General features: G+C 40.2%; 1 protein-coding gene across 6 annotated transcripts in view; it reads left to right on the top strand.

Annotated features, from left to right (window-relative positions):
- Positions 1 to 23,008, top strand: part of NCKAP5 (NCK associated protein 5) — a 652,533-nt gene that overhangs the window by 130,047 nt on the left and 499,478 nt on the right. The window contains exon 1 of one of the 6 annotated variants that reach the window (XM_025178765.2): positions 12,764 to 13,229. The exons of 2 other annotated variants lie outside the window; for them this stretch is intronic. In XM_025178765.2, the coding sequence (XP_025034550.2) occupies positions 13,152 to 13,229 (78 nt within the window). In that variant the 5' untranslated portion in view covers positions 12,764 to 13,151. Of the gene's footprint in view, positions 1 to 12,763; positions 13,230 to 23,008 lie in introns of those variants that run through there. 3 more of the 6 variants (XM_025178767.2, XM_014580891.3, XM_025178766.2) reach the window with 3 other exon arrangements.

The following is a 23,008-nucleotide window of genomic DNA, read 5'->3' as shown; positions in this document are numbered from 1 at the left end:
GGCTGTGGCCACGAATGCTCATGAGACCATCTAGATGTTCTGTTAGTCTTTAAGTTGCTGCTAGACTATTCATTGTTTTTTAAGTTTTTCTAGTGTAGAAGACAGTTTCTTTAGTGGGAAGGCCAGATACTCAGCTGATGTAAATCAGTGGTCTAAATTCATTGGTGTATGTGGGGTTGGAAATGAATTTTCCCCAGATCAGATTGGTAGTTGCTGGGGGGAGAAGGAGGGATTAACCCTTGTTTGCAGTGTGAGAGTGTAGGACACTTGTCAGGATTATTCATGTACATCTCATTGAAACATTTCCTTGCCATGGTGTGGTCCTCAGGTACTGGTGCAACTTGGTCCCTCCTATTGTCTGCTGGTGACAGATAAACATGGTACTACTGGGTTTGACCAATGGTTCACTAGCCCAGTATTCTATCTTTCAACTGTGGCAGATGTCAGAGACAATAATCAGAATAGGGTAATATCTAGTGATACATCTTCTGTCACCCAATCCCAGCTTCTGGCAGTCAAAGGTTTAGGAGCACCTAAAGTATAGTGTTGTGACCTTGACAATTTTGGCTAATAGCCAATGATGGACCTATCTTCCATAAATGTATCTCATTATTTTCAAACCAATTTTTTGACTTTCACAACATGCCCTGGCAAAAAGTTCCAAAGTTTGATTGTGTGTTGTATGAAGTGCTTCCTTTTGTATGGTTTAAATTTGCTCCCTATTAATTTCACTGGGTGACATCTGGTTCTTCTGCTACATGAAGGTGTAAATAACACTTCCTTATTTACTGTCTCTGTACCATTTGTAGTTTTATAGACCTCTTTCCTATACCCCCTAAATCATTTCTTTTTTCCCAAAGATGAACAGTCTCAGCTTTTCAATCTCTCCTCTTACGGACAATGTTCCATACCTGACTCATTTTTGGTCTAATTTTTCCTGTTCTAATATATCTTTTTTGAGATGCAGTGGCTAGACCTGCATGTGATATTCAAGGGGTGGACGTGCTATGGATTTATATAGTGGCATTATTATATTTTCTGTTCTGTTATCAATTCCTTTCCTAATGGTTCCTAATGTTTTGACTGCTGCTGCATACTGAACAATTGCTTTGAGAAAATTTTCCATGATGACTTCAAGATCTTTTTCTTGAGTGCTCCTTTAGTACCTTGATCTTTTGGTCCTTTTTGGTTTACCTCATTATGTTTTTACATTTGACTTGCCAGAGTTTATGCTTCTCTCTCTTTTCCTCAGTAGGTTTTGACTTTTAATTTTTAAAGGATTCCTTTTTCCTTCTATCTGCCTCTTCACTCTGCTCTTTAGCTATGGTGGTATTGTTTTGCTTCTCTTATTGGGGTACCACAATCGATCTTGTGGAGTTCAATTTAGTGGGGGTAGTTAAAACTTGCTAAATCGAACTCAGAGGGTGCCCCCCTCAGTGGCTGGTACTTCTGCTTCTGCAAGGAGTAAGGGAAGCTGACGAAAGTGTTTGCACCCATTGGCCTCCTGCTGTGGGAATGGTGGGGAAACCCAAAACAAAGTATGTCAGCTCCAACTATGTAATTAATGTAGCTGGAGTTGTGTATCTTGATTCAATTGACCTCAGTTTGTGGGTGCTAGTTGGTATTGTCAGCCTGGGATATTCAAGAGATAAAATTATATGATCTGTCCGTCCCTTCTGGCCTTACACTCTGTGATTTGTCAGTTAGAGCTATTTTCACTGTTGCCAGATCTCATGATATTATCACAAGTATTATGAGGTTTGTTTTTCTAAAAGCGCCAGGTCTTGGAGTCAAGAGAGATAGCTCTCCTGGTTGTGCAAGAAAACTGGAAACATGAATCCTAACTGTTCAGAAACAGAAGGAGAATAAAAGGAATCCCAGATTTATTATTTTTCTAAAAATCTCTTTCTTAAACCAGTCCTGTAGTTTCTGGGGAGTCTGACTCATGATTTTTGAATGGCTGGTATTGGCAATACTATAATTTTTGCCAGAAAGGACTTATTGGAGGGAGTGAATTGAACTCTGTGTTTATCTAAAACACACAGTAGCTCCCTTTTTGAGCAGTCTGTTTCTGTGGGATTGACAATCTCTGGTGCATACACCTCTTATTTTCTTTCTGTCTCAGATGACTGTTTTCCAATTCAGTTCTGCAGGACACTCAGTGAACAGATCCTGACTTGCACATAGAGTTGCTTTGAGTAAAAAATGCCCTCTTGCCCATTTATTTTGGAGCACAGCAAGTTTTGGCAATTGAAGCTGCCCAAAGGAAGTTTTCATGAATCCTGGAGCAGCTGCGACACTGGGAGGAGAATAAATATTTTATTTTACGTACAGACACAAAACACACTCCTGCTTGAATCCTTGTGCCAGTGCCTCGACTACATGAAAGTCTAGAGAAATGATCTGCCTCAGCCCAAGGGCAGCTCTTGAAATTGTGAATTGTACAACTCTGTCTGAGGTGGCTAAGTCAATGCATCTTTATTCTGTCTTGCTTGGTCTTCAAATGTGCTATTAAACTCATTACCCTTCCGCTCTGTTTCATAGCTGTTGGAGTCCAAAGCTCTGCAGAAAAACACAGGTACCAAGTCCACTATGAAATGGTTCATTTAAAGAGTTCAGACATACTGCACTATCCATGCCGCTACATGTTGGCTGACTTATAGGGCACCCAGTATGTAGCACAGCTCCATTAAATATCTACTTGAAATCAGGATACCACAGCCAGCAACAGCTATCTTCAGGCAGGCTTTAGGCATTGTGTCCTTTTCAATATTATGGGTGGACACCTAGGGAAATAAATAGCATCACTTGAGAATGTCTTCTGTTTAAATTGTGTGATGCATGTAACACTCCCCCAGGATGGGAATGTGATTTCTCATTAAACTAGCTTAGGTTGAAACCAATGGATAGGAAGAGATGCAAATCTATATAAGGATGATCATGAACCTGGTAAAATATATTTCTTTTAGTAAGATTAAATTATCCCCCAATTTAAATCTACTCAGGGCACCATGGTATGGAGTAAGAAGTTGTCAATATAATAATAAAGAACTGATTTTTAGCAAAAGGTGTTTGTCTTTTACCAGGCTTTCCATGCAGAACCAGAGGGCTCAAGAGAATACAGCCCCACTTACATTACATCACTGACGTAAGGAGAAAAATCATGCCCAAGGTACTGGCTTTGTCTCCAGTTGGCACAGCTACAAACCTTGCTGTGACAGAATGGTTATGGGGTAGTGGAAGAAAAATAATCCTTTCTTCTAACATTGAACAAGGAACTTTATTAGAAGAAAGCAAAAATTAATAGACCAAGACTCTCTGCCTCTTTCCTTGGAATAAGGAATTCCTGAATTCTCCCTGAATTGAGCCTCTCTTCCTTCTGCAGAAACAGTATAAATGTCCTAACACATCTTTACAAAGTAGTCACAGGAAAGTTGGGAAAGGTCCCCAGAAACCTGGGAATGAGTCATAAGTTTTCCTCAAGTGAAAAGGAGTCTGTATGTGGAAGTTGGGAAAGGGTGGTATTAAAAGGCTGAAGAGAAGTAGCGCTGAAGTTTGGAAGAGTTGGATGAGTTTCTGAGAGGGGTCTGGAAGATCCCAGCCAGATCTCTCAGCTTTGTATCTGCCCAGGTGCCTGGCTACTTCTGATACAAGGGATCTGACTTGCTTATGCCAGTTATGTTGTGTTCAGAAATGAAGAGAAGAGAGACTCCTGCCAAGCCAGCAAGATTGCCTGATCCTGCTGGTCCTGTCCATGCTTTGGCACCATCTCAACACCCTAGTCCTGACCCAGGGTTTCCTGCCCACATCTAGCAGCTGATGCTGTGATTCAGGACTGCATTGGGTCTCTGCAGGGGTTCTCCATCTTCCCCCAGAGGAGGGAGGACAGGGCCTGACGTGGTTGTGCGCTTGGGTTCATGTCCTCTGCCTCCAGGCCCTGCAGAGGCTTCTATATGATGCAGGTGGAGCATGCTGGTGCAAGCTTTCCTTCACTGCTTCTGAGGGCTCCGATATGACTGGCAGCTCCTTTATTTGAGAGGTCTTCTGTGAGACCTGTCCGAGCTTCCAGCCTTCTGCCAGGGCCTTCTCCAGACCTGGAAGTTGCTTTTGGTGACCAGGTCCTTGGGAGCCACCAGGGGGCAGACCTCCTTGCGGAGCCCCTGTTACACAATCTCCATCTCCATGTGCAGGCAGCGGAGTCCCCCTCAGTGCACCAGAGGTTGGTCCTGACAGAAGTCACAGGATCAGAGAAGTGCTTCTCCTCCAGACAGGGAGCCCAGTGCGCAAGTCCAGAGCCCCTGGCTGGGTGGGGCTCATTAAGCAGCTGCGGAGCTATGCTGTCATGCAGTGTAGAGGGGAAAATGCCCAAAATGGATTACCAGAATTTATGCACTTTACAGTGACATTTTTACTAGACATTTGGTAGCCCTAACTAGCATGCAGGCAATAGGCTCTTGTACAGAACTGACATGACTGAGGCAGAATTCCTTGTGCAAGTTTATCCTCATCCCCTCAATACTAACTTCTAACCTACAGCTTCAATTAACTCCCTTGGAGAGGGCAGAAGAGCGAAGCCAGAAGAGGAACCAGAGTTTGTAAGGCCACTGAGCAGAAATTTCAGCCACGGTTTGGGGGAGCCAAGGATAATATCTGGGATGGCTACGCCTGCTTGTCCTAAAGTCCAATATATCAGGGATATAGTCCCTGAAATATTCTCAAACCCTGTGAAACTAGAATACTGCCCCTGCACAGGGAAATCACTTTCCTAGAGGAGATAAAGCACAGATTTTTCTATACTTAGAAGTTAGTTTTCCTCCCTTTAAATGGCTCAGTATTACACAGAATCCATGAAAGCAGTATGTCCAGCTCCAAATATTCAGGAATTGTGAGTCAGGCCCAGAAAATCAGGAGATTGGTTTAAGAATTATGAGATTAAAAGATACATTTGAGGTCACTGTGTTTGCCTTCTAATTTTAGATCTTTTATAGGTCTCACTTGAGTGGTATTTTCAATATTTTCTGCTCAACCATGAGGGCTAGAAACTTACTTTAAAAAACTGAAAGCTGAGATTCTTACCTAATCCTGGTAATCCAGGATCTGGGTTTTTTAGGAAAACACCAAGTATTGTGAGACTCGCAATGCAACCGTGAGAGTTGGCAGTGAAGAGAAAGATTTACCATAGTAGTGTATATGCTGCAGTACCGTGAATGCAGGAAAAGAGTAGGCACTCAATAATGGAGACCGCTGAACTGTGAATAAGGCTATAAAATCTTTCTTTCTTTAATGAATTTTTCCTACCTAGTTTTTCTCCTCCGTCCGGATCTATTGTGCGGGCAGGCTAGCAGGCAACGTGCTTACCTCAGTTAATTCACTTTCAGACTAAAAATAGTAACATATCTGTAATGTGTGCTTAGCATTCTTTGGAAAATGCCTTGGATCTACAGCCTGGTAAGTCTTCCAAGTAGACTTGCGCTACATTGTGCTAGCCTGTAGCTAGAATTGTTTTTTATTTTTAGATACAGAATACCCTAACTTGGAGACTATTCAAAAACTCTATGTAATGTACAGAGTCCCTTGGAAGCACATTTTGTACAGTTTCTTGGTTCTCTTCCTCCCAAGGGCAGTCTAATGGGGAATTCCAAATGTATCATGATGGATAATTTCCCTCAAATCCTTTAATTTTAAATCTTTCCTTCTAATTCTAGTGCTAGTTAATCTCATTGATGCTTCATGTTATCTGCTGTCTGTATAGACTTGGATTTGACCTAATAATAAATTGCTGTGCGTGACACTGCAAATACTTGATACCTGCAGAAGATTTCTATTTGATGATAAATATTGGCAGCACCTAAAAAAAAAAAAAAATGCAAGCAGAATGTGATTTTAGCCCCATTTGACAAGAAAGCAAAGGGGGTAATATAATAATTTTTTTTTCATTATGAAGTACCCTACATACGTTTTTAAAAATATTTTTTATATGAATGTACTGAATTTTATAATTTTGTGTACTGGAGGAAAGAGGTTTCAGTTCTACTTGATCTCGTTCATATATCTGGCAGTAATATGCCTGGATCAGCACGTTAAAAGCCTCTTAGCTGCTAGTTCTGGATTTCCATTGATACTATCTGTTGTTGTTGCTTTTGAGTAAATGAGTCCTCAAGTTTGCACAAATCAGAGTTTTCAAATGGCATCCAAGCAAGTTAGCTTGCCTTACAGCTATTTGAATATGCATATGAATTTCATTTCCCGTAGCCATTTTGTTGATCATGCAACTCTGATGACAAATTTACTACACTGAAGCCAATTTAAATAGGTTTGCATTTCTTAAATATACTAGTTGATTAAAACTTCCATTTAGTTTATGAAGATGGGGAATGATTTGATATAGACACAGAAGGCATTACTCCATTAGCATTTCTGCTTAAGATTGTGTCAGATTCCTCAATTGATGTAAATCCAGGGTAACTCATTGCACTTAATAGAACAGTAGAAATGAGATGAGAAATCCTTATGCCTGTAATGACATGTTCTTATAGTGAACAGTAGCAATGTGGTCAAGAATCTTCAGTTATGGTGCAATCTAACACTATTTTGCATAATGGTGGCATGATGTGTCATAGAGTTAATTGTAAAGCCATTCCGCTATGCCAACCCTTTAATATTGCTTGGAGGAGTTCTGCTTTGCGCTGTCATTCAAACAGTCTCTCTCGAGTGCACTGACATGGCTGGTAAAATTTATATATTTCTAGTGAGTACACTGCCTCCATAGTGCATGCATTTGACAGTATGCAGTCACTATTTTTTTTTCTAACCGTACTTGCAAGAGTTGGCAGATCATCTACAACAATGACAGAAAGTTTAAGCGTTTGTAAAATTTATGTTTTGAGTGTTTCTTGGAAAGGTGTGAGGTGATAGGTATTGATAACTTATAGTTTAACGCGGGTTTGCTTGTTTAGTTGGCGGGTGATTTTGGCTGGAAAATTATGAATTGTTACTGCTTTGCCTGTACAAGCTATGCACAACAGACAGGTTTGGACTTACTTTATCTCTTTTCTTAGTTTTGCAGCAATAACCTTTTATTTTAAAAGGCATCGTTATGTTTTTTCCTAGTCTCTGTGTTCTTCCCCCCACCCCCTCATTGATATTTGGTGTTTGTGTACTGGAGGAAAGAGAACTGTGGCAGTGAGTGACCTTTAACTGTCCCCACAGTTTAATTTCAATTTTATGGGCTTAACAGAGTTGATCCCACATCCATTAACATTTGTGACCTGGAGCTGTGCTTGAGCAGTGTTGAGCTTCCCTGATTGTCGTGAGCCAGCAGTGGCGCTTGTGGCTTCAGTCCAGTGGGAGGAACCAAGGCTCAGGGCTTCTGGCCCATGATGTGGAGACTTGTTGCAGGACAGCTGGAATTAAGATGGTGCTAGATTTGGCCCATGAGCTTGAAGGTTCCTCATTTCTGCATTAAACAATACATTATATTAATATAGCTGTGTCTAGTGTAAGTAATGATTTAGTATATGTGTAAGTGAGGCATTTCCCTTTCATTTGTGAAATGTTCAGCCTTATATGCTAAAAAAAGAACTTTAATAATTGATTAACATTTTTTATTGTTTCTCATGAAAAAGTAATGCAGTTCGGTTTGTTGCAGGATGTTGTTGCAAGTGCTAATAGGGCAATTATACTAGATATTGTGTGATGTACAGTATTCAAAGTTTAATGAGCACACACTAAGGTGAAGGACAACTTTGAGTATAACACAGATTGGCTTTTCCCTACTTAGCAGATGAGATTATAGGCAATTATTAAAAGTGAGTTCCAAAACAATGATATATATTCATTATCTTTTGACAACCGCATACTGCACACAAATTTAGTGCAACAGATTTGTTGTTGAAAATGGTGGAAGAGAATATTTCTGCTTTTTATTCCAATATAAGGACAGTACAAACTGTTTTAGGGATTTGAACCTAAGGGATTGTATTTTTCAAAGTGCTGAAAACTAGTTTAAATATGGTGCCTCTGATGACAACCAAAGTCTCATTGCTGATTGACTTAATTGAGAACAGAATTATGCCAATGCTGATTGTTTTTGAAAATCCAACCCAGTGTTTTCTGACCCACAAATGACTACCACCAGAACCATTACTTTTCCTTCCTCCTCTGTAACACGCTATGTTCTAAGAGGCTAATAGCCATAATGTGCATGTGACAGACAGGTATAAGAAAAAAATGAATATTCTCCTCTTGGATTGACTGGATTGTACTCAACAGGAGTATTATGTTTTACTCGCATAAAACAGACACAAAAAGATCCAGGCCTTTTATTCTCCTTCAGGCCAAGCTCCTACTGATAAGGGATTCAGAGGGGTAACTGAGTTACAGCTGATGTCCAGTCATCTGAAGAAGTGGTTTGTGCCCACAAAAGCTCAAGATACCATCTACATATTTTGTTAGTCTTTAAGGTGCTACTAGACTATTTGTTATTGATAAGGGAACTTGACCTGTGTAAAGACATTTGTGTTAAGCCTAGCAAATAGCTCAGCCGATAAAATTGAAATTGGTGAGAGCAAGAAGTGAGCTGAGGATAAAATTTGGGAGTGCTATTGTAACCCACACAACTTCTGGGGATTATGTACTGTCCTACCTAGTGGCACTTAGACCATTTTACAGAAAGAAAAAAATGGATTTGATCTATGACCTTAGCTGAGAAAGAGCTAGCTTTTAGCTCAAACTGTAGAGGTTTATGTACTAAGCTTCAGAAGTCCCAGCTTTGGTTCTACCTGTTGGTTTAATGCTATGTTCTAAGAGGCTAATAGCCATAATGCGCATGTGACAGGCCGGTATAAGAAAAAAGTGAATATTCACCTCTTGGATTGATTGGATTGTACTCAACAGGAGTATTATGTTTTACTCACATGAAACAGACACAAAAAGAGCCTTTAAGGTTCACCTTTCAGTTAAATATATAAAAAAATATTTCAAAAAAAGGATTAATAATTGGAGTGCTGAAAACTGTTAACTATTCTCCCTAACCCTACATGCTGTAATATATTTGTGATCTGTTACTGAGATCCTCCATATTTCATGAATATTTAGAAAAAAGCAGACTTTGGAAACTAGCCCCACAAAGCCATATGACTGTTTTTGTTTGTTTGTTTAGTTTTTAAGAAGGCTGAAATTGGTCTGCACACTTAGTTGAAGAACTACTTCTCACTATCTGAAATGTTAGTAATCGGCTCCAAACACCATCGGGGGATACATCAATTGGCAGCAGCTGTGGAAATCTATTCAAGTTAGTGTTCCCAACTAAACTGTTTGGGTTATGTAGGAGGAAGCGAGAGAGAATTCCATTAAGTGCACATAGACTTTGGGAACAAGCCTTGTAGTAAGTCATTTTAAGGCTCATGGTATTTTGCATACAATAAAGTATTAGGCAATGCTTCTGTGCATGAGAGATTCGTCTTTTATATTTTCCCTTCATACGCGAATTGTGAATTAGATTCTGTACTATTAAAAAAACAAAATTTGAAATAATTAACCATGGAGTATTCTCCTAGCTTTGGGAGCATCCCCATTGAAAATGTGATCTCTAGGCTCAGAACTGTTGCTCTTTCTAAGGATTTTTTATGTTTTGTTTGTGTTTTATGTTTAGTATTTGCATATTATTGTCTAGCACAGGTCTTGTATTTGTGTCACTGTTTGCTTGTGAGCTTCCCCCCTCCTCTGCCCCAGTTAATAATAATAGTTACAGGGCCAGTCTGTCGAGTGCTAAGAATCGGATCTTACATTATCATACCAGTGATATTCACTGATGGAATTTGAATGTATCAACTGAAATTCACTAAAAAATGCTGGGTTGACAAAGTGACATGTGGCATTTTGTAATCCTAATGGATAGATTATGTCAATAACACAATATCCTTCATATGTAGACAAAAAATCCTCTGCCATTATGTGATTAACAGTAGCAGTTGTATACCCTATTAGTGTTGAGTCCACTCAGTTTCCCCAATAAAAATATGCCATTAAATAGGTCACAGTGGGAATGCCTGTCTTTTAAACAAAGAATAATAAAGAAATTAAAATATTCTGCTACCTGTTCTCTGTTCTATTTCATTGTATTCATTCCACACATAGTAAACTTGTATCCAGCAATCAGAAATCAAGCCTTGCTTGGGAATCTGGCTTACAGTAGCTAAGTATTCTGATGATATTGATAGTGTCAAAGAACTTCCCTTGTTTCAGGCCTTCCATAGTTGTGAAATATGGGTTCGCGGTTTTTACTATGGCATGTCAGTTAATATTAATAAAAAATTTAAAAATCTTGTTGTAAAAGACTAATATTGATCCGCTGGTCTCCGCTAGAGAAACATTATGTACAGGTGTGGATTTAGATTACAAAATAACCCTCCAAATAATCACAAGCTCACTTTTATTTCTGCAGAGTCTTAGCCTTAGAAAGCAGCAAAAATGCAGATGGAGGGGATAGGATGGCTCAAAGGATTGCAAGTAGGCTGTAAAGCCCTTCTATGTGGAATAACTATTTGTATCTGTGACGGGGCAGTCCAACCCCACATTAGCCAAGGGAGGCACCAACCGGCCTGCTAGGCTGGAAAGGCCCTGCCCCTGCAGCAGTGCTGGGCATGCTCCAACTGCGGGCCAGGTATAAAGGCCAGGGAGATAGCTCAGTTGGGGTTGGCCTCCGAGGAGGTAGGAACTCCCGCCCAACTTCCAGAGCCACTGCCGGACCAGCCGCCGGAGCAAGAGCCGCCGGGCCTGCCGCCTCCGCTGCTACAGTCCCCAAGCCAAGCGAGACGGCAATGCCAACCATGGGGGGCAGCCTGCCCAGCCGTGGTGGACAACCCCGTCGCCGCTGCCCCAGACGTCGGGCCTGCCAACGTCACGGTCATTGCCAGCCCAGTGCCTGCAGGTGGGGTCTCCGTTGGCCAGGGGCTGGGGTAGGAAGCAACCCAGGGCAGTGGGCAGGGAACCTCCCGGTGGCTTGGCGCGTTTCGGGGAGAACTCCCCACGGAGCCAGTGGTGGGAACCACCCACCACTGCTAGGGCCCTGGGTTGGGGCCCGGTGGAGAGGGAGGGCCCGAGCCTCTCTACCCCTTCCTCCCAGAGCCTGGACTAGGCCTCTGGGCCTGCATTTGTAATGAACTAAGCCTCAGGGCCTGCACCTGTATTGGACGAGGCCTCAGAGCCTGTATGTGCATTAGACTAGGCCTCAGGGCCTGCGTTTGTAACGAACTAGGCCTCAGGACCTGTGAGTATAAAGGCTCGAGTCCAAGGCCGAACGGTGCGGGGTGGACACCCCACAACAATATCCCACCCAGATTTTCATTGACCTCACAACTTTGATGGTGATCTGATGGTAGTGGCCATTTGTTGGCATATATGAGATACATTTGGTGATCTCGGGTTAGTCCATGATGAATAGAGAGCCCATAACTGGAAAACCACCAACATAATGTTCACCACAACTCTGAGGTTGGTCTGTTGAGGTAATTTAATACTGCATCCGGGTTTGTATGAAGAAGCCCCTCTTGCACCAGAAGTCAAAATTCAATATAGTCAATAGAAAAATGTGCAGGGATCATCAGATCCCATGCAGTTCTCCAGTGTTTTCCAGTGAGTTCCTATGACAATTAAATGTAACACATACATAGAGTTCTGTTAAGTGTTAAATACTCCTTTTACCTAGGAAGTCCTGCTAACATGAAAGGCATACATCATTTGGGCCCAAACATTTCTAATTTCACAGTTGTCTCTTAAAAAAAAACCTTTTGTAAGCATACACACAAGGTTTGTCAAATGGTCATAAATTTAAAAAAATAGAATACCATTAGGTCATTCTTTCTGTCTCCTTTCCTTTGAGACTTTGTGGAGTTTAGTTTTAAACTTTCCTAAGCAATGGAGCTTCCATCACTTCTAACATGGGGCCTGATCGATGTAATTGACTTTAAGTATCATTATCAATGCCCAGACAGAGACTGGGCTGAGGAGGTACTTCTGCATTTCCCCTCCCTATACACATCCCATCTCCCAGAGGAACATGTAGTTTTTTAATCATTAACAGGCCAGTTTTTACTGAGTGCTCCCTTCAGGTTGTATCTGAGATGCTGTTATACTTCCATATAAAATATTGAAAGGAAATAGTACAGTTGCTCAGATGCAGCTAGTTGGTAACAGTTGATATTTTAATGATGATAACAGCTGACCGTCGAAATACCATATGGGTTTAGCATAATAATTTTTGCTAGTGGAAATAATTTGTCCCTTTAAACCTTCAGTGCAAAACTTTGCACCATCGATGGCTCCATTGGGCAAATTGCCTGAAACCTATTTTGCATATACATATACACAGAGGCTACGTCTACACTGGCCCCTTTTCCGGAAGGGGCATGTAAATTTCAGCAGTCGTCGTAGGGAAATCCGCGGGGGATTTAAATATCCCCCGCGGCATTTAAATAAAAATGTCCGCCGCTTTTTTCCGGCTTTTAAAAAAGCCGGAAAAGAGCGTCTAGACTGGCCCCGATCCTCCGGAAAAAGTGCCCTTTTCCGGAGGGTCTTATTCCTACTTCTGATGTTGCTTTAAAGATAAACTGTAGATGAGCATGCACACTTTTAAATTTCTAGTTATTGGAACTATTTTCTTCTTTTTTAGTTGTATCTATTATATTTATAATAAGTGATCATCAAGGGGTACCGCCTAACTACAGACTCTACTCACATGTCGCAGTGGAACACAGATAAGTTGTGTGGTTAATTTACACTCTTTGCTTTTCTCCCCTCTGTAAGAGTTCACAAAGTACGATATATTCTGCATGGTGATAGTGTACACAGGAATGCGAGCACAGGAATGCACAGGATAGTGTGCATTAATCTCTCTTCCTTTTAGGTCAAACAAATGTTATGTGTCCTGGTAATGTTTTGATAGGATTTTAATATTTGCCTAAGATGCAGTAGTAGAAGCACACCTACTTAGCTGGGGCTCCAAGAGTAAGGTTTAGAACAGGTGATATAATCTAACTTGACAAACTAGTTAAATATTGACAAGAAGCGGAAGAGCAGCAGCACTCAGGCTGAAGGAGAAAAGTAAGGTCTGGCATTCGTGATTCCACACATCCAGGATTTATCCAACCAAAATGAACAGCTGGAGTGGTCCTAATGATCCACCCGAGTATAGTCTTCTGCATAGTTTACCTTTTCTTCAGTTGTTAAAGGTAGGTCTGTTTGCTCAGAAAAATTATTCTTATTGGTACAGAACATTAACAGTAAATTGTGAAGATGCCTAGAAGCTGGTTTAACTTCAGGGAGATATTTTTATTGTCGATTGCACCATTACATACAGGCTTATAGTGTTCAAAATTTAATGAATAAAAAATAAGCAAAGTCCTTTAGTGACATTAAAATTGCATGTTTTATAGCCTATAATTTGACCTTTTGCAATGATGATTTTGTGTGTTCATTTAAAAATGTTTATCTTGTTGACAGAATTTACCTTAAGACTGCTTTTAAAGGGGGATGGTTACTAATGGAGAGACTTTGTCAAGGATATTCTGCGATTATTATTTCATTTAAAATAACAGAGATGTAGTCAAAGGCTTTTTTTGTTGTGTGTTGCTTTTTTTAAAAATGGTGTGGCATTCTATTATTGCACCAAATCCTTTTAGAAGCTGGCAGGCTGGGCAGAAATGCTGTCCCAAAAGGATAACTGAAGAGAGACATAAATAAAACCTGACACATTAACTGCCTTAGGTTTCTGTAGTTGCACATTTGGAAATTAGAAAACATAGAAGAGACACAGAAAACTACCATGTTTGCTTTTCAGAAAAGGTGATTAAATAATCAGCAGCTGGAATTTACACTCTACCTTTTAACACTAAATAACAACAGCTAGTCAGCTTCTGTTTTATTCCCACAGTAGTAATGAAATAGTGGTCTACAAAAAAAGTTCAGTCTTCTGGGTTTTTCTTCATAAATTTTTTAGAAGAAAAAGGAGAAATAATAATAATAATAAAAAAGAATAGTTCCAAGAAAATATTAGTGAGAGCAATAAAACTCTCCCAGTTTATTTTAACAGGAGTACTGTTTGGGAAGCATCTCTTTAAAATATAATGTTTGAATAATGTATTGTTGATTATCTGACTCTTTACAGAAAGCGCTGGGTGGTGTAATTCCAACGTGCAACATGGCCTATCCATGGCATGCACTTCTTGGCAAATATTCTTTGCTGTATGGAGCCTTATTGAAACATGGAAACATTAATGTAAACCTGCTGGACAGTAGTTTGATGGCTCATTTGTGAAAGCTTTCAAGAGAACTATGAAATACATATTACATTTAATAACAATGAGTAGTCCTGTGGCACCTTAGCGCTCGCTCTCTCTCTCTCTCTCTCTCTCTCTCACTATATACAGTGTGTGTGTGTGTGTGTATATCTATATATCTATATCTATCTATATATATATGTATATATATATAAAAATTATGAGCTTTCATGGGCAAAACCCACTTCCTCAGATGAGCAGAATGGAGAAAAAAGGGGGGACCCTCACAATTTATAACAGAAAAAGAAGTGAGAGGGAAGGAACTGTAATGCCGATGCTAATGAGGCTACTTGAGTGGAATGGAAGTGCCCCATATTTAGCTTTTGATGTGAAAATTTGACATTAAACTGGATGATTCTGTTGTTTAAAGCTGTGCTTCTCAAACTATTTGGCCCATTGCACACCTGGCCAGGGGCAGATGACCGTTTTGCGGGGCCCCGGGCAGCATAACTCCGCGGGGCCCCCCCTTTGCCACGGCGAATGCGCCGTGACGGCATGCGCATGCGCGGTGGCGCCACAGCGCATGCGCTGGGCTTTTTTAAGCGCGGGGCCCGGGGCGGCCGCCCCGTTCGCCCTGCCCTATATCCGCCCCTGCACCTGGCTCTATGCAAACCTTTCCGCAGACCACCAGTTGCTAATGGAAACTTGCTGTTAATTACATAATTATGCCTGAGATATTTTGCTAGTGCTGTAGTTGGGGAGAACAGTTTATTTTAACCAATAAGGCAGGAAATACTAATTTAAATAATTAAACAGATTAAGCATTTTAACTTCCTTATGTTTGTTTAGCAAACTTCATTTTAAATAAAGTAAAATATTAATTTATGTCAACACAAAAGGTTGCCATTTTTACTTTATTTATGGCAGGAGTGGGGAACTTTTTTTGAGTCAGGGGCTACTGACCCACAGAAAATTCAGTTGGGGAACCACACAAGTGAGAAGCAAAAAAAAAAAAAAAATCCACCCTCCAAAAAAACCCCAACCCTCAATGATGTGGCCCCTACACTGAGACACCTCACTCCTCTGGTGCTCCAGCCCCATGGCGGTAGGGGGAGAGACTGGGAGGACTGAGTTTCAGGGTGTGAATTTTGGGGACCCCCCTAGGTTCTGGGGTGGGGGACAAAATTGAAGGGTTCAGTGGGATAGGGATGGGGGTGCAGGATTGGGCAGGGGGTGCAGGAGGGGATGAGGGTGTGAAGTCTGGATGGAATACAGCGTACAGGAGTAGGCTAGGAATAGGATGGCTGGCCAGAGGAGGGGGCAATAGCAAGGGAAGGTGCAGTGTGTGGCCAGGAGGGAGGATGCAGGAGCAAGGGTGTGGGTAGAGAGTCTGGCCAGGGGGTAGGTGTCTGGCCAGGGGGAGGGTGCAGGAGCAGGCTGGAGATAGGGTATCTGGCCAGGAGAGAGGGTTCAGGAGGGGGCTGGGTGTGTGTGTTTTTGATGGGGGGAGTGCATGACAGGAGTGGAGGTGCAAGGTCTGGATACAAGGGAAAGGGAGGCACTTGCATTCGTGCCCTTCACTGCTCCTAGGCACCATGTTCCAGGCACAGCCTCCCGCTGTATATGGGAGTAGCAGGGAAAGCCTCCAGGCAGTGTGTTCACGCACAGTTGTTCCCCCAGCTGGGGGAGTGGCGGCAGCAGCAGCAGCAGCAGCAGCAGCAGCAGCAGCAGCAGTGCTCAGAGTCACTTCTGACTCCCTTTCTTCCCCGCACGCTGGATCGTGCAGTGAGGCTCGGGGCTTTCTCCCTCCCACCCCAAGTGAGAAGCCAGCGCTGGCGCTCCAACCTCGCAGGGGGAGGCTGGAATGCCAGTGTGGCTACCTGCCGCGGGGGGAACAAGCGGGATTGAGCTCAAGCCCTGGACCACCTGGAAGGCAGCTGTGGACTACGAGTGGTCTGCAGACCGCAGTTTGAGAACTACTGGTTTAAAGCCAACAGTCTTCTGTGGGAGAAACAAGCCTCCTTTATTAACTGAGATACTCTCACTTAGAGGAAAAGCTTTTAACCACTTGTATGCTGGAACATTGTCCATCCTGGCTGAGATCTGGGAGCTCTTTATACAAGGATGAGCTTTGAAGTTTTTATTTCTTGCTCAGGCAAATTTCCCATTGAAATCACTTGTATTTTTCCTGAGTAAGGGCCATGTAAGACACAGGATTTTACCTATTATAATTCCCCCAAGGAATGCAGAACATGTTGGTAAAACCATATATGGTATATCTTGCTTTGGTAGTGATACATTATTCCTTCATTTGATACAGATGCAATTGATGAATTACCAACACCATATTCTTGGGAAAAATATGTAATTTATGTGTTGTATGATATGCTAGATTCATTGGAGGGTAAATAAACCAGACAGCAGAAGAAAATGGATTATATACAAAGCTGGCTAAATAGTTGTAGTTGCTAATGATGTGAAGCTAACTATGTTCCTAAATGACAGTCTTGCTGTAGGCTAGCTTGATAGCCTTATTCTTATGATTAGTTTTAAATCTTGGAAATGTACATCACTAAGAACACACCATACAGAGTTTTTTGGTTTCTTTGTGAAGGTGTTTATAAACTCCTTTAAAGGTGTTCCATGTTGTTTTGAAATGTATTCTAATTAAACTGGTATCACTTGGCGAATAATGAAAAAATGTCATTAATTATTGGTTGGACCCTGCCTGGAATTCTTCCACGTGAAGAATTTGTTCGGTATGGTTCATGACTGCCATTTCAGTTTCATACTGATGAAACTCCACTGAAATCAATGGAATTGTACCATCTTAAAACAAAGTTACCTAGAGCTGAATCAGGCCCTCGTGATGCAGAGGGAATTCTGCACAATGAAAAGCAACAAGATTGGGCATAAAATTTAAGAAAGGAAATATGAGGGCAGGGATCCAGTGCAATAAAAGGAAATAAGGTTAGCTCGCACTCATATCATCTTATATGGCAGGTAAGGGAATTGTGTCTGTTACTCAAAAAAATTTCTGGTACAATTCATGCTCACCATACAAAATATACTGTAAAAACAAAGTATATAAAATCATATTTTAAAATGGGAATCATCTCAAGGCATCTTATAATGAGAAAAAAAAGCTGTAAACTGAGCAGAGAGGATTTTAAACTTTGCTGTTGAGAAGAGCTGGGGTTGTTTTTCTGTTCCCAAAGAAAACATTGTCACAAGACAATATACAAATCTTAGCCAACCATGACGAAACAAGAGGAATCTAAAGACAATTTCATATTAATTGAACTGTAAACGTTCTGCTAAACATTAAGGCTACATCTAGACTGCAAGCCTCTTTCGAAAGAGGCTTTTTTGAAAGATACTTTTGAAAAAGCCTCTTTTGAAAAAGAGCATCTGAACTACAACCAGTGCTTTTGAAAAAGCAAGCCTCTTTTTTGAAAGAGAGCAGTCAGGCAGTCTGGATGCTCTCTTTCGAAAAAGCGCCTTTTTTTGAAAGAGCACTTTTGGAAAAAGGAGTTGTTCCTTGTAAAACGAGGTTTTCCGCGGTTAAAAAAACTGCCACGTTCTTTCGATTTACTTTTGAAAGAACACGGCAGCAGTCTAGATGCAGGGGAAGTTTTTTTTTAAAAAGGCCACTTTTTTCGAAAAAACAAAACAAAACCCTGTAGTCTAGACACACCCTAAGACTCAGATTGAATTTGATCCCTTTGGGCCAAATATCCACTGGGTCCTGTTCACTCTTTAGATTAAGTTAATAACAATGGACCATATGCTTCCATTTGGAATGATGCTGATGCAGAGGGCAATACAACTATGGAAATTACCTTTGAGAAATTACCTTTGAGGGACAATGGCTTTGTGGACCAATACGCAGGCAATAACTGTTCTTAGACTTTTTTTATTTGGATGTGACTTTCCCTTGTGCAGAAGCTTCATGGGAGAAAAAATGTAGGAGTATCATTTTCTAACATCAGGTTCCCATCACCAAGCATCTAGTGAGAGGGGCGTTCAGTAGTTGTATGACAGGCAAACTCTTCTACTAGTGCTAAGGGGTGAGTTACTGGCAGTATGCTAACATAGAGAGAGAGGACCCATAATGTGTATTCTTAGTCAACTAACCCCTGTACCCAGTTTTGAGTCCTTAAGGTCTGCTTGCACTGCAGGTTCCCCAGGTCTGCCTATGAGCAGAGGCTGCAATAAATCTGTGGCACAGCCGATCTACAGGGAAATCTTCGGCTTCTCTGGATTTTTATGAGGGAGGAATTGTTTCTATTTACCCAAGAGAACCCAATTCAGGGATGTAACATAACTATCCAACGTAATACAGGATCACCACACAACAGCTGGGCTATAATGTGATCCAATGAAACTTCAGGGTAAATTAGACATGGGCCTTGGCCTGTAATAATGACTGATGTTGGAATTTGGCTAGGAGGCCAGATTTAACCATGTACTTACAGGTTTTTAATCATGACAGTGGATGATCTGTGATGTCAGCTTGACTTATCATCTCTAACAGCATGCTGCCCCTGAACACCATGCTAGCTCCATATTTTGTGACTAATTTGGGAGGAAGAGTGAGATCTACTGATTCACAAATACCACTTTCTATGGCACCTATTTTCCCTATAATTCTCCAACCCAAAAACTGCTCAATCCTATTAGATACAGGACAAAAATAGAACATCAAATCCAAACTGCCTTGGAAAAACTATTTCAGTAGGAGGAGGATGAAGCACTGGAATGGGTTACCTAGGGAGGTGGTGGAATCTCCATACCTGAACATTTTTGAGTCACAGCTTTATGAAGTCCTGGCTGGGATGATTTAGTTGGGGTTGATCCTGCTTTGGGCAGAGGGCTGGACTCGATGACCTACTAAGGTCTCTCCCAGCCCTGGGATTCTACAATTCTGTGAAAATGCAGGATTAGGATTTGAAATCTTGACTCCAACAGTCAAAAATCTCACAAGAGCATTGCTGTCATGATACTGGTCAAAATGTAGTAGGAACATGAAGAGACTTACGCCCTCTGGGAGATGAAATCTTACAGTAACAACTTGGTAAAATTTTGGTGCCGCCTGTGTCTGGAAGCTAGCCCTAGTTTGACTTTGAATCTGAACACTGTCCTAAATCTAATCCAGATCCCAAGGTTGTCTCCTTTATCTCATCTTCATTCCTAGCCTCTTTCACTACTAAATTCTAAGCAGGACATTTGCCTTTTGACACCTTTATGGACATACCTATTGGAAGTGTAGCCCTGTTGTGCATGGTCATAATAAACAGGAGTGTAAAGGAAATTACCATTTGTGGTTCACAAATCATTTGGTGCTAAATTAACTAAAACTTCTATCTATGTAGTGTAACCGTGTATAGGCTACTATGGAACAGTCATCTAGAGTTTTTATTACATTTGGCCCTGAAGTTGTAAAACAAAATAAATGAAATGGAACTGAGTCAGACCTTCTGTTTGCTTTACTCTAGTCTCAGAAAATATTTGCTTACATAGACGCATGAAATATTTTGAACAAATAAATTTATTTAATGAACATCTTTGAAACTAGTAAGGAAGTATTGTGGTTCAATAGGAAAAATAACCTGAAATAATCAAATTTAAAATAATTTATTTTCTAGTCACTTGTCATTGAGTATCATATTCCTGTTCTTTCTGTAGCCCCCAAACCCTGGAGCTATTCCATGTGATTTATCTAAACCAAATGTTTGGCAGAGAAGTAGAGTTTTCAAAATTAAAAGATGTTCCTCTTTGAGTCTGGTTTTGTTTAACTTTGGAAATAGAAGCTTGTGTTGAATAGAGTTTTACTTCACAATTAAATGGATGAAAAGTACAGTTTGCAATATAAAGCAGAGTTGGTAACTTTGGGCTTTTTGGGTGGGAGTTTGATAAAAGAACAGAAATATCTCTAATGAAATTTCTCAAGATTTTTTCTTAAACATAAGGCTAAATTAGAACAGTTAAAATGTTCTAGGTTTTTAGGTCAAATCCACTAAGATCACTTGAAAATAGATTGATTGTTAACAATTTAACAAACCAGTCAAAATAACAGAATCAAATATCACCTAAGTGCAAGAAATTTTGCCCATCTCCCTTCAGTGTGTTAAAGTAAAGTAGCACCGGCAGTTGTGGATCAAATTATACATTTCTTAATACAGTAAAACTCCCATAAAAATCTATGAGAATTTTGCTGAATAAAGAACTACTGAATTTGGCTCTTTTGTCATGTATTAGGTGTGCTATCCTCATTCAAATTAGAACTAGCCTCCACTCAATGCTCACACACTAATGTTCTGCATTCTGTCATTAGAATACAATATTGGCATGATTTTTTTCAGGAGCACTGACCACTTGCAGCTCCATGTATCTAAAGATGAATCTTGATATTCCAGTAACACTGTAGAAATCTCTGTATGAAGTCAGAATGTTCATTGGTTATATAACATTTCAAACTATCACTATGAATTTTTGGCACATCAGCCTTCATAATTAGACCTGAATGAAATCCTCTTTTACTTTCAAATCCTTTAGGCTTATTTGGGTTGGGAACCCTAACTCTTGGACCTATCTTAAGGCTAAACTATTATTCTCACTAAAAGTTGGGGATTTTCATTTTGAAATGAGCACTGATCCTTTTTAAATATTTGAGAAGTGTTCTATGTCAATTTCAGCTAAGCCCATCTTTCCATCTTGCATGCTGAAATATAACTTTACAGTTGGAGTTTTTTAGAATTATGTTAGATGGATAATGGCTGAATTTTTTGACAAGAAAAAATAAGCCCTGGAAAATGTCTGTGTTCTGTGAGGTTAGTAAAGGAAATTTCCTGTACACAATAAAGAAGAAAGAAAGATTTGAACAAATGATTTTGGCGGTGAATAAATCAAATTTATTGTTTGAGTTCTGTCCTTTTGTGTTCAACAAAAAGATAAACAATGGATCTATACATTATGTGCATGTTTTATTGTGAACAATCAAAAAGCCCCCTACAGGAAAAATTCTCTTGTTTCAAATAGTAGCCAGAATCCCTTTGACCTTTCAATGTATCATCCAAGATAGTAATGGTCATTTGGCTATCGTAGATCGCTGTCTCCATCTGGTCTACCAGCTGGCTGCCAGACATATGGGAAAGAAATACTAGGAATCAGACTCACAATGGCAGGCCAGCTAGAGTCATCAGATGCACTGCAATTGTGTCCAGTTGGTTCAAAAGGGCTGAAAACTGGTTCACTGTTGTTTTGCATCATGTTTGCTTTTGACAATTGGTACATTCACTACCTTATCATTTAATACTTCACATCTATTACTATGCATACATAAGTATTCAAAAACAGAAAGAAATGCAGAATGCAAGCACAGAAATAATTATATTTTCATATAATCATACACTATATAAACATCTGTTTGGCACTCCCTAATGAATATTTAGCCAATATGTAGCAGAGCCAATACAGAAAACTGATGAATTAATTAACAGAAAAGTATGCTTTTCAATATTGTGTGCAACTGCAAGCATGTTGGATTTCCCATTAACTTCAACTGTACTGTTCAAATAGTTAAGTGAATTGTTGAATTGAGGCCTAACACTAGTGAATATCAAGCATAACTCCAAGGAAGTCTAATGGAGTTATATTAGTATACGTGAGATCAGAATTGGCACCGGAGTTTACACAGAAACTCAACTACATTTGAGCTCTCTGTCATCTTTTACTCAAAACTGAAAGACCTCAAAATTTGCTTTTATGTGTACGTGTAGCATTTCCTATATCGGTTTTATAATGATTGAAAATTTTAGTCCAGTTTGGACAAGACATAATTTTTATTTTCTGTACTAAAGTCATTGCCATTTTGTTGCTGTATTTTTCAGTTTCAGTCTGAGTAGTTGGGTTTTATTGTGTGGTGTCATGTAACAACAAGGAATATTCACAAAGGTTAAAGATATTATACAGAAAAACTGGCAATTCAGAGAACAAAATGACATTTAACTTAAAAATTGTTAAAAGTCCAAAAAAGAATAGATTTAATTAAAAATGAAAGTGCTGCATTTCTCTCCCTTTCCTTTTGCTCATTGTGTGTCTGTTTAGAAAAGTGTAAGTCACCTGAGGAAGGGACCTGTCTTCTCACATGTCTGTAAAATGCTTAGCACACTTTTAGGCTTTGAATCATAAGTAATGGTGGTTTGGTTCTGATAGTAGGTCAGATCTGAGGCTGGGAGGGTTCTATTTTTCAGATCTGACTTTAGTGTGGTAAAAATATTATGAGATCAGGATTTTTTTAGAGATTACAGTCAAACTGGTAGAAATCTTATAGGAACAGTTGCTGATTTTTCGCTATATGACCTGGACTGTGGGTAGAAGCAGTTCAGGAAATATAGTTTAAGTAAACTAGAAAACACGGGGGACTACTACTGGAAGAGTTGCTTGAGTAAGTACCACAGAATTTGGACCCAAGTAATTTGCAAGTGGAAGGGGAGTGATGAGAAACACCCTCCCCTCCCACCCCATGCAGAGGTCCTAGAAATTGCTTTGGAAATGTCTATCACTTGATGCAAGCTGCTATATCCCAAAATATCCCTAATAAAATGTTTTTATTATGAGCTAGGACTAAAAATTCTTGCTAAGTATTAAAGAGCAAGACACAGCACTGGAACAAAGTCCATTGCAGGTAGGGCAATTTCTCCTTCCTTGTCTCCCATTTCAGTACTAAC

This window comes from Pelodiscus sinensis, chromosome 7 (assembly GCF_049634645.1).
Source record: "Pelodiscus sinensis isolate JC-2024 chromosome 7, ASM4963464v1, whole genome shotgun sequence".
Taxonomy (NCBI): domain Eukaryota; kingdom Metazoa; phylum Chordata; order Testudines; family Trionychidae; genus Pelodiscus; species Pelodiscus sinensis.
This window is presented reverse-complemented; position numbering and strand designations above follow the sequence as displayed.